This window comes from Leptonotus elevatus, chromosome 5 (assembly GCF_054856555.1).
Source record: "Leptonotus elevatus isolate MCC_2025b chromosome 5, RoL_Lele_1.0, whole genome shotgun sequence".
Classification (NCBI taxonomy): domain Eukaryota; kingdom Metazoa; phylum Chordata; class Actinopteri; order Syngnathiformes; family Syngnathidae; genus Leptonotus; species Leptonotus elevatus.
This window is the reverse complement of record NC_141243.1, coordinates 5,169,997-5,181,830: the sequence shown is the minus strand read 5'-3', so window position 1 is coordinate 5,181,830 and position 11,834 is coordinate 5,169,997. Positions and strand designations below refer to the sequence as shown.

General features: G+C 39.7%; 1 protein-coding gene across 1 annotated transcript in view; it reads left to right on the top strand.

Annotated features, from left to right (window-relative positions):
* Positions 1 to 1,273: 1,273 nt before the first annotated feature.
* bin3 (bridging integrator 3) overlaps positions 1,274 to 11,834 on the top strand; it is a 30,318-nt gene continuing 19,757 nt past the window's right edge. Inside the window, exons 1-3 of the mRNA XM_086077176.1 lie at positions 1,274 to 1,398; positions 7,218 to 7,266; positions 7,976 to 8,016. Of these exons, the coding sequence (XP_085933302.1) occupies positions 1,391 to 1,398; positions 7,218 to 7,266; positions 7,976 to 8,016 (98 nt within the window). The 5' untranslated portion in view covers positions 1,274 to 1,390. The remainder of the gene's footprint in view (positions 1,399 to 7,217; positions 7,267 to 7,975; positions 8,017 to 11,834) is intronic.

The following is an 11,834-nucleotide window of genomic DNA, read 5'->3' as shown; positions in this document are numbered from 1 at the left end:
AAGCAGTGCTTTTCCTGGGGGGGGGGGGGGGGGGGAAGAAAAAAAAAAGTTTGAGAAACACTGATCTAGGGCAACACTACGGTGTTCACACGCGCACTGTTTTTCCGTTGTGTTGTGTTTCCTTTTCATGGCAGTATATCCTCATGTTTGCATGTGCACGGAAACGTTCCCAAGCGCTGCCTGCCCGACCGAGGCTGTGGGCGGTGTTCATTTTTTTTATTATGCATGAAAATACAACGGGTGGGAATAATGGGATACGAACCATTCCAAGATGGACAATTTGAGACGCACACTGGGATAACTGTTCCGTTATTTTTTTTTTGTATTTAGTTATTTTTTAGTTGTTTTTTTTAAGAAAAACAAGAAGTCTTGTTTGAAATGTTGTGGATGTCTTTGGACTATTTTCATGTTTCTATTACCTTACAATAAGGTCCTTTTATGACGAGCTGAATATTGAAATGAATTTTACTCTATCCTTGTTTACTTGTCATGCAAATGTTTTGTCATTTCTATGTAAGTACTTGAATAAAGAAAGATACCGCATACTGAACATTTGGTCCACTACACATCCATTTTCTGTACCACTTATCCTATTCCTCGTTAGGGTCAAAGGGCACAAATATGCGTCAGAAAGGTTCCAGGACTAGTGTGACACAAGATGCATTTAAGATCATCTTTCTCGGCCAATTATGTTCAAACACAGAAGACATTTTTCAAACCAAATCCAAATTACATGTTTTCTCTAAGTAACCCAACCTGGAGTCTATATAATGCAAATTTTCCAGCCTCCAGGCACTCCTGGAACTGGAAGGATTTTTCCAAGATTTCCCACAAAACAGGTCCCATGATGACCCCCTTGAACTTGGGCAAGGGGGGGGGGGAGCACACAGAACCAGATCTGGTGAGTGAGGAGATTACCCCAGCATGGCAATGTTCTCTGCCAGGAACTGCCAGATGCTCAAGGCACTGTGAGCAGGTGCACTCTCTCCAACATCATCGCTTCTTCTCATGCACTGAATGAAACAAACGCCACCGAATGTAGTCATAGTCGTAGACTGCTGGTCGATTGGTCCACATTGAATGGGAAATCTCATGGTTTGGGTTTAAAATGTATCTTTAGTGACATTAAGTCCTGGAACTTTTTTGACACTGTATTTTGTCTAACAACCATATACCGTCGTCACAGTAGTGCACAAATAAAATAAAATAAAACGGTTCGACTATTGTGAATAATTAAAGGTTGTTTGGGTTAATTTACAAGTTTGAGTCGCGGTGCTTCACTCGGAGGAAACGCAAGCGGTTGATCCTCCAACTTCCTGTTCGATGCCCCGTCGTTCCTGGGAAGAAAACACAGTAACTCAATGAAACTGGATTAAAAGTTCAAGCAAAGATGAGCTGGTAAGTCGCCCTTTTATTACCTCACACGAACTATTGAGTTGTGGCCGGTTTTAAATGAATACAACCTGAAACGATACATTTGAGCCGAGCCGGGCTTCGGCTATTTCCTGGTAGCTTCAACAACTTCAGGCTAAGTTAGCGCTAGCTTCCGTGAAAGCTATACACACCTTTTAAATATTATTCACGACTTAGCAGACTTTTTGTTAGTAGCTGTCGTGTGAATGGTGTGAACTAACGCAATGTGAGACCCGTGGAACTTTTTTATTTATTAACCGTGTAAAAACAAGCTCGTGTTGACGGTGCTAAGCTAACTCTGCTTTACTACGAAGACTAGCACTGGAATAAGCCTGTACACGTTCAAATCGATACATTTCAATGTTATTTATTCATTATTATCTGCTTAGAATTATTCTAACCGTAATAAGATTGTTCAATTTAACGAGCATGTTATTGTTTGTTTGTCGTCAGCAGACCCTGTTAAAGGGCTCTCGTCTGTTTACAGTTAGTGCAACTGTTGCTAGGTTAGCACGCTCGTCAGAGAAGCGCTGCACATATTCCAATAATAGTAGTATTTATATCACTGTGTCAACTTAATATTGTTCTCACTCGTTTAAAGTACAACCGACCTTGAGTTGAGGATGTTTTATTGACTGAAAATAGTTTTAAAGCGATGTAAATAAAGTTGGGGCTAGGTGGGAAAGGAAGTAGATGCGCTGGTATCCGGTACAAAGTAAAGGTTTAGCAAATCGACACAATTTTTTTGACACACTTGCATAATTCAGTGAGATGATGTATCCAAATACTGTACATCAAACTATTTCCTATAGTAGCAATGACAGTAGAGTTAAAGACTGTAAAGTAAATTCATTGATTTAAAGAGTTCAAACAAAAAAGCAAGTATCGTCATTAAATGAGGTTTTTGGTTAGGCAGTGGATATTTCGCCGTGACCGGCAACTCTCCTGCTAGCGGTGAAAAGAAACGGCATATTTTGCTTTTGTTGGGACTAGCATACAAACCAGGCAGATTGTTAATGTAGTCAGACGACATTTAATCACATTTTGAAATCAAAATAATCCTCACAAATCAAATTACAGCCATTCAAAGTCCAATGCTTTTTCAATGAGCATGGAGCTTCCTTTCACCGAGTTGGCCGCCATTTTGACTTGTGACGTAACCTCGGAATTGCCAAAAGGCTTTTATCTGCATTAACGGCCTAACCATAATCCTCAAAGCAGGATTATCAGTCAGTAGGGCGCACTTTGCGTCTTATCAAATGCAACAATCGTGTCTTCTACTTATTTAAATGTAGCGCAGAAGTTGTACTTGTAGTATTTGCACAATTCACGGCAAATTAGCACTAGCAGTATCCACAATCATCCATTTTTCTGCTCAACAGTTCCAGGATGTTATGTCCGTGACGCAGTATTTTCCCCACACCGACTGGATATCACGGCAGAGTGGCTCGTGTTTAAGTTTTTCAACTCGAGCCAATCAGTGAAGATCTTTTGCGCCACCCAGCAGTAATATGGCAATTTGCAGATTTGTGTAGATATAATCATGTCGAGTTAGTAGTGAGTGGGAACTGAACCACAGGAGATCAACGACAGAGAAACAACTACCAACTGTTCATTAAGCGTTCCAGGGCGGCTTGGAAAAGTTAAATTTGGGTTGGAAATGTAATTGTTAATGGCTTTAAAAGTGGGGACAGAGAGGAGATATTCACAAAGTCTGGGGTAGCCACCCTCAACTATACTAGTCCTGATCAGGTGTCATGTGATAATTGGCAGTTGGTTATATTTGGGTAGGAGCCTTCCTTTCCCTTGTGGAGGTCTTGCATGAATTGTTATAACAATGTATATTATCTAATAAATTATAGGACTTAAAGGTTTTGGTAGGTAGCAGTTTCACAGTTTTACTAAATTAGTATGCCAAAGCAAATCATATAACATTCTTATTTCATTTTATTTAGTTTAATCAAATTAGGCTTAAAAAAATTAATTAGAATGTATCGGAGCCAAAAAAAAAGTTGCAACTTAAAGATACAATGGCATAACGTTTTACTCCTTTACATCCTCGTACATCTGCACACATATTCACTTTTGATGACACTTGGCACATTGTTGGTGTAAAACGGAAGGAGGACGGCTATCGAGCAATCAAGTGACATGGCGTCATTCGGTTCAGTCGGCGTCAATGGCTGGCAAGCGACGCTTGGGCCAGCACGCACGGCCAAACACAAGGTCAAGAGTGGGGTGCAGCGTCCGTGAAAAGGGGTCTTTATGGACTCTGCTGAGGGCTGCATTCCAGCACAGCCCGCACACTTGCTCCTATGACGTGACAGCTTTGACTTTGGGGTCACCGGCGGAACAATTCCGCTTCCCAACATCTTCAACCGGAGCTCTGTGCTCGTTGCAGGAGGCGAGGTCGCCATTGGCTCTTCCAGCCCGTGCATAATACCCCGGAAAACTGTTATGTCTTTGTTCATGCCTACGTGCTTTTGGATGGCGGTGACGTCGTGCCTGTTGCAGTAAATGTTGAGTGCGCACTTTGAACACATTGACAGCTCAGTTAAAGGACCAAACCAAATCCTATGGAGTTCTCATGATGCTCTGATCACATCAACAATACTAGAAACGTTTACACTGCCTGTAATATTGGGCATTTTCATCACCTTTTGGGCACCAGCACAGAATTAAGGGTTAGAATTTTTATATATATATTAGGGGTGTGAATTGCCTAGTACCTGGCGATTCGATTCGTATCACGATTCGATACCGATTAATCCCGATACAGATCTCTAAATTGATTATTGCGATATATAACTTAAATATAGAAAATACAAATCAGTAAACTTGTACATGTACACTGTAAGATTTGTATGAAAATGTATTTATTTATCTGAAAATTCAGGCTTATAACTGAGCCACTGCATTTAACAAACAGGTTGCAGTCTGTTTCATGTTTGAACAGCACTGAAATGAAATATTAAGGCTTAATGTTCCATTAATATAACATTCTTCCATGCTTAATGTGTGAACCCTAACCCTAAGTAAGACGTTTTGTTGAATATTTCCGTAAAAAGTTGATGTTTAAAAATCGATTCGGCCGCATATCGAATCGATTCGAGAATTGGGTGCTGTAATATCACGATACATTGCCGAATCGATTTTTTCCTAACACCCCTAATATATATATATATATAAATAAATATATATATATATATATATATATATATATATATATATATATATATATATATATATATATATATATATATATATATATATATATTAATGTAGACAGGAGTTAATGCTTTAGGAGGTTTTTTTTGTGCCATGTCAAAGGAGCAACAACAGTTTCATTGTCTCAACATCAATATCATTTAAGTATTCATCTAGTTAAGGTAAAACATACTGGAGTATAATTTAAAAAAAATCCCCATTGTGACAAACCAGTTGCCAATCCCTAAATTGGACTCACCCAATTGGACTAATTGACATCAACATAATAGACTACTTATTAAAGTAAAAACTGTTACCGTAATAATGATAGAATAAACACAGACACTTTCCTTGTTGGCTCACCTTACGGCAAGCTTTCATGCTTTGCCAAAAGAAACATTTTCATTTATCAAACATTGAGCAGTCATTTGGCATTGTTGCATTACATACTTTGTTAATTGTCTCGCTGGTTGTGTTGTTCGAAAAAAGAAGAAGATTTTTTTGTTTTTATTGAAATGTCATCAAATGGCCATCTCCTACCTCACACGTGATATTACATTCACTCGTGGTTGCACAACGCGGCCCTCCATCACACCCTCTCGTTTCCATCTCATTAGACTATACACCTTTCTTTTGACGCAGCTGCTGCCTCACGCTGCCTGTCAGACACAACTGTCCATCACGTCGCTTAGATTTCAGCCCATTAGCGCCATATCAACGACAACCCGGCAACTCGCGCTTTGGTAAGGCACTGTTGGCTTCACAAAGCGCTCTGATGCCGCAGAGACACTTATTGAAGCTCGGGCTCAGGTTTTGAAATGGGGATATAAAAGAGCGTGTGTTTTAACTAAGGACAAATTGTGTTCTTTTGTCAAAACTCAAGTGGGGCACTTTGACTTTTTCCCAACAGTGTCAAAAAGTTTGAGTTGTTTTATTTACTCAACAGCACAGGATGACATGCCTTTATTTATTAAGGGTCAGGGCTTAATAAAACAACCTTCATTGAGCCAAGGCGCGCATTTGACATGAGAAAAAAATGTCACTGCCATTTATCAAACAAAAAGTACATACTGTAATACAGTTAATCACACAGCTAATACACTCACATGCACCGGTACTGAAGACAGACACATGCACACAGAGGTCTTCAACAGCTCTGATGTGATGGAAGACCATTTAATTGTTGTCACTCCAGCAGCCCAGCTCATTGGCATAGATCAGTAGTTGGGTTTCCACCCACCCATTTTTATTTGAAATTTCAAGAAATGTGAAAATAAAACTGAATGGCAATGCTAGAAATTCGAAAAAAGGTTCCCAAAATTTGCCCAAAAGTTTTTACGCTTAGAGGGGGTGGATTTTGAAGCGTATCGAAAAAAGGAAAATGCACATTTTGGCTGTGGAATAAACGCTGGCAAGGCCAAATACACGTTGCACGTTTTGACCGGATATTACGTCACACGTACGTTTGTAGTGCCAAAGCAATGTCGGACGATAAAGTTAAGGTATGGTTGAAGGGGACGACGAAACTGAAATCTTGTGGGAATTAATTAAAAAAAGAGAATATGAATCCTATTTTAGATGGAAAACAGCAAATAAACGCTACGGTTTATCGAGAATTACAAAAGCAAACTCATACATCATTGCACGGCGCAGTCGCTTCCTGGTCTTCTTTTAAGTTATTGGTGGATCCCATCTCTCTGCTCTACAGCGGCGGAGTCCCCTCTTAATATTCGTAAAAGAAGAACAGATGGAAACGGGCATAAGTCGCATGTCTGTTTTGCGCATTTTCAGTAAATTCGCTTAAAAAATTCTAAACAATTGGATGGAAACCTGACTCGTGGTGTCCAAACTCCGTCTTCGAGGACCGGAATCCTGCAGGTTTTGGATGTTTCCCTGCTCGAACGCACCTGTTCCAATTAACAGGATCGTTATCGGGCTTATGCGGAGCTTGCCGATGAGCTTCAGGTGTGTTGGAGAAGAGAAACATCCAAAACCTGTAGGACCCCGGCCAGTGAGGACCGAGTTTGGACACCACTGGCATAGATAGATGAACAAAGATACGGTATTTGTACTAAATAAAAATTCTCACACTAATTAAGTGCAATTGTATAGACCCGGTGACAACCAATCACGGCTCAACTTGTAAAAGTTATCTAAGCCGTGATTGGTTGTTATCTGAGCCCTCAGGCGACGGCAAGTTGCAGAATGCGTTTTTAAAGGCGTTACTTGTACATGAAAAATAATGATGTTATCGTCTTCATGGATAGACAAAATACTAACTTTTTACTGCTGAAAATGGCAAAATTAGTAAAGTATGGCTTTGAACTTGAGAGGAGAGCGATGGCATGTGCCAGATTATACCACAGATACTAGCTCGATACGTAACTAATTCCCATCTGCATTCCCCGTGGCGGATAATAACACTTGAGAGAAACGTCGACACGTTAAACGAGATCAGCGGTGGCAAACCGTCTATGTTACCTTCTTGACCTGTTACTTGGCGTTTATTCGCGGTGTGGGTATTACATTTTAGTCAACAACTGGTGATTAGTTGGGGCATGGTGTCTGTAGGCCTGACATTGTTTCTGTCATTTCAGGATTCCCTTCAAGATTGGGCAGCCAAAGAAGCAGATTGTTTCCAAAACTGTAAGTAGTACAATACGGTCAATTATCTGTATAATACCCTTATTGTTCCACATGCAAAAGACTGAGATGGTTACTTTGAAGTGACCATGAGTAGGTGTTCTCACTACCAAACCACTTCCCCTGTAATGGACGTCTGGTCCAAGAATCCACTGGCAGTTTCCTGTTACGCCCTAGACAACATCAGGATGACGCTTTGTCGCTGTCAGTTTGTCAACCGCCTGCCTCGTTGTTTGAGCCGCCATTTTTTTACATCCACGGGCCTCAAATGACCACAAGTTCGGAAGCCACGCTCCCTCTTCAACCCTGCCCAATTTATTTAGTTTAGAGGCACGGTCAGAGGAACTCTTATTATCCTTCATCCTAATGACTTGATTTGCTCTTCATAAACGAGTCTTTATATCAAACGATGGTCTGCCTTGCCCAAGACCACTTGAATAAAGCGATCAAACACAAGCCTGGTCACAACCGACAAACAACGGTTGTTTGTAGATTATGTCCAATTGTGGTCCAAACATCCTTCATCAGATTTATGTGTGCAATGGAAATTCATCCCTTAAACGAATTTCCTTGCTTTGATATTATCCCATTGTGAGGTTAAAAATGAATAATTTTTTACTGTGTGCTCAGACCTTGTGATTAGCCATCTGCTGCGATCATATCATTCAAACTCAAATAATGACATTACTCATATCTCAAAATGTATTTCTAGGTTGAAAGAGACTTTGAGAGGGAATATGACAAGCTCCAAAAGTAAGTAATCATTTCAAATGAAGATACATTTCTGAGTTCTTTCAATGTATAATTCATGTACTTTTTGCAGTGTAATTGGCCCAAAATTGACTTATGTGAAATCATAACCGATACTTCAGGTTTTTCAGCATGAATAAAAAGTATTTATTTGTTGCTATTCGTTTAAAAAAAAAATCAGCTTTTGGCAATAGAAAAATAATGTGAAAGATCCATATTTGAATTGTGAACTAGTGTTTACACTAATTAATTTTTAAAAATTACTCACCAATAAATGTAACATAAATTCTTAAAATATCTCAGATGCTAGTTTTTCCCAAAACAATGACCTTAAACGGATACTTGACTCATTTAGCCCTTTTTTTTTTTTAGCAGTAAAAACATAATATTTTGTCTAGAATTAATGTCATAACGTTTCATGTACAATTAATACAATTCAAATCACATTTTGCCACTTGCTGACGACTGAAAATGACACCACGGGTGCTCAGGAAACGGGCAACGACCTATCGCGACTCATCTGTTTTCTGGGTTTGCTCATGTGACTTTAGCAAACTGAGCTAACGTTAATTGTCGGGGAAAGTCCCGAGTACCTTGTAACTCCTTGTAACCAGAAATTCCCCGAGGGATTCAATGGAAAGGTGAATGAGTAGGAGGACCCTTCATCAGTAAGGTGTGGTGTCAATCAACGTCACACGTGAGTCAGAGGAGCAGGCTTGTGCTGGCATCTTGGTGCTCCACCCTACAGGTGCTTATCGGCGTAAGCAGTGATTCCTGTTTCATGTCTTGAGTAATTAAAGATTTTTTTTCCCCCCCATGGCCTATTGTTTAGCAGAATTGTTTTATCGTTGAGCAATGAAAGAGTTCTATTCCTTAGAATCCAGGCAAACGACCAAGAGTAGAACAGAAGTTCTGCTTCTACCGTAGCGACAGAACTAAATTGGACCATTTATCGGTTAAAAATAAAAACATGAGTCAATCGAAACATTTTAAACTAAAAGTCTGTTTCTTTAAATGAACTAAAACTCCCCATGGGGTAGATCGGACTCCCTGACGGAACATTTATGGCCCGCTGGCCGTATGTTTGACACCCCTGCTTTAAATGGAACTAACTTCCTTTTAACTTGGTGCGTTTGAATGTGACTGGCTAATTCTGCACACAGCCAAATCCACAGTTATGAGGGTGTGTACACTTGTGCAACCAGTGTCTGTTGTCTATTTTTACATGCCATTTCCAAGAGATTTCTTTTAATTGACTTGTACGGGTTATAGGATGAATTAATGGTTGGAAGTTTTATTTTTATTTATTTATTATTTATGTATCTTGGTCTCATGTTTTATATTACAAAATACGCCATTGTATATATGTAATTTTTGAAACAATTGGCATGGATGCTGAGAAGGGATGTTTTTTTTTTTTTAGAACCAAACATTTTCATGTTAAAAGAATAGCAAAGGAGTGCACTTGAGGCTTTTGTTGATAAGAGAGGATGTTTTCACCAACACTGGCTGCTGGTCAAACTGGTGTTACGTTGCTTATTATTTGATGCGGTATGACTCATCAGCAATGGATGTGGATGTGTTTGTCCACTTCTTCTTTCCCTTTCTTTTTTCCGTAGAATACATTTTAGCCGGATAGTTATTAATAAGAAAGTGACTCATTGTCATTGTCAATTCAAAAAGCAGTTTTATTCAATGTTATGATAAAAAAAAAAACAGTGTACTAAGATGTGTTATTCTTTTCGAACTGGTTTATTAATTCCTTATCGCAAGCAGGGATTTTGTGGATTGTTTTTCGAAATGTGATTTTTTTTCTTTCTTTTTTTTTTAATGCCGACAAAGTTGCGGCTTGGTGGAGATGACGTTGGGGCAGTGGGTCAAGGAGCAGCAGCTGTTCCACGAGGCCACCCTATTAGCACCTTTTGGAAAGCGCTTCAAGCCTCACCTGACTCTCCTCACCCGTACTCACTTGCTCTCCGTCAGTGCTGAGAGCAGCAAATCTGCAACAACACGGCGTGAGAGCGAGATTGTCAAGTAGGAGTGACTACGACAAACATGAATTCATCAAGTGCACCGACCGAGCACTTGGAAAACTCATGCACGCTTGTTTTACACGGTGGCGTGCTCCGTGTATCACGACGAGGAAGTCAATCTGCTAGTTTATCTCTTTAAATGGGTTTAAGAAAGCGAGGTGGTATGTTTTTAATAATATTAAAAAAGAACTCCTTCATTTACAACAGTAAGGAGTAATGTGGTGTGTCCAATCCTCAAAGCGCACACAGGAAGCCGTTCTGCAATGACCAGATACTGATTAAATCCTGCCAAAAGTATTGCTAATGTTGGCTGTAGCATTTTTTGCCGGAACAACAAAAACACATTTGTGACTATGAGAAAATGAAGCTTGTGATTGCTTCAGAGGACATCTGATGCAGCCCGCGAGACCCACTTGCATCTAATTGGTGAGAGTGATATAAGAAGTTACTGTGGAGATTGTTCTGACAGAGCTGTGCTGTGAACAATAAAGCGCCGCGTTGCATCATTTGCCGCGCATGACATTTTTGGAACAAACCTCCATCTGGTCGCCGGCGATTCTCTGTGAAATCCTTGAAAACGTCAAGACGCTCAAAAGCGTGTTATGATAGGTATTAATTAATGAATCCTCACTTGCCCGTAGTCCACATGTGTCAAACAGATGGCCTGCGGGACGCATCTTGCCCACGCTGTCAAAAAAAAAAAGTCCCGTCTGCTGCATGATGAGATTATTAATAATTATTATTGTTACACGTGCCTCACAATGTGTTACACTATAATGGTTGGGGGAAAAATGTCAACTTCTTGAAACTTCAAACTGACATTATGAATGTTAATTAGGGTGACCAGAGGTCTCATTTAAAACGGGACAGTCCTGTTTGAGTCTTGGGTGCCACATTCTAACATATTTCACCGTCCCGGAGTCCGTTTTTTTTTATTTTTTACGTGTATGTCAATCACACAGTTGTCATAGCGAGTCATACGATAAAACTATTAACTCATTCACTCCCAGCCATTTTCAGTGAAGCAACCCCCTTCGCTCCCGGCTGGTTTACTGAATTTTGACAGATTTTACAAGGTCCACAGAATATTCTGTTCTATTGCTATAAAAACATGGAACCTCCCAAAAGAAAGATTAAAGTCTCTTCTTTTATCAGGAAAAAAAAGTTGTTTTGTATCTGTTGCCGTTTTGCAGTAATTAGCATTAGAATATAGCTAAGTTTCATTATTATTCACAAACCTGTTGAAAACACTTGGAAAAAGAGCTTGTTGCAACATGGCCCTGGCTGATCTCTTATACTCTACTGCCACCTGCTGGCCATTCTTTGTAATAACTAGCATTGCTTTAAGCGACCTCTTCATGTCAGAAGCTGTATCAAAGCCTTCTGTATGCTCTAGCATTAAAAAAAATATGTCGCGGTCCCTGGTGGTCATTGCCGACACAAGCTGAGCTTTTTCTGGCGGCGTGTTTGAGTAGCTGCTGTTACCGAGCAAAAAATGGTTGGGTAATGGTGAGTGCATTGACTTGTCAACCAAGATAGCATTTAGCATTAGCTAAAGTAACAACATACCCCGCTAGTCACATGGCAAAAAGGATTTGGCTTATAAAACCATGTCGCATGATTACACATGAAGACAGTTTTTTTTGTGTGTGCAACTTTTAAATTTTCTGAATTATGCTATGATATTGAGCTAATTTAATTGTCAATCCATCCAAAACTCGATTCAAGAGTGATTAAGGGAAATTAGTATAAATGCGGGCCTCCTAATGTTTTGGAGTTTTCACTTCA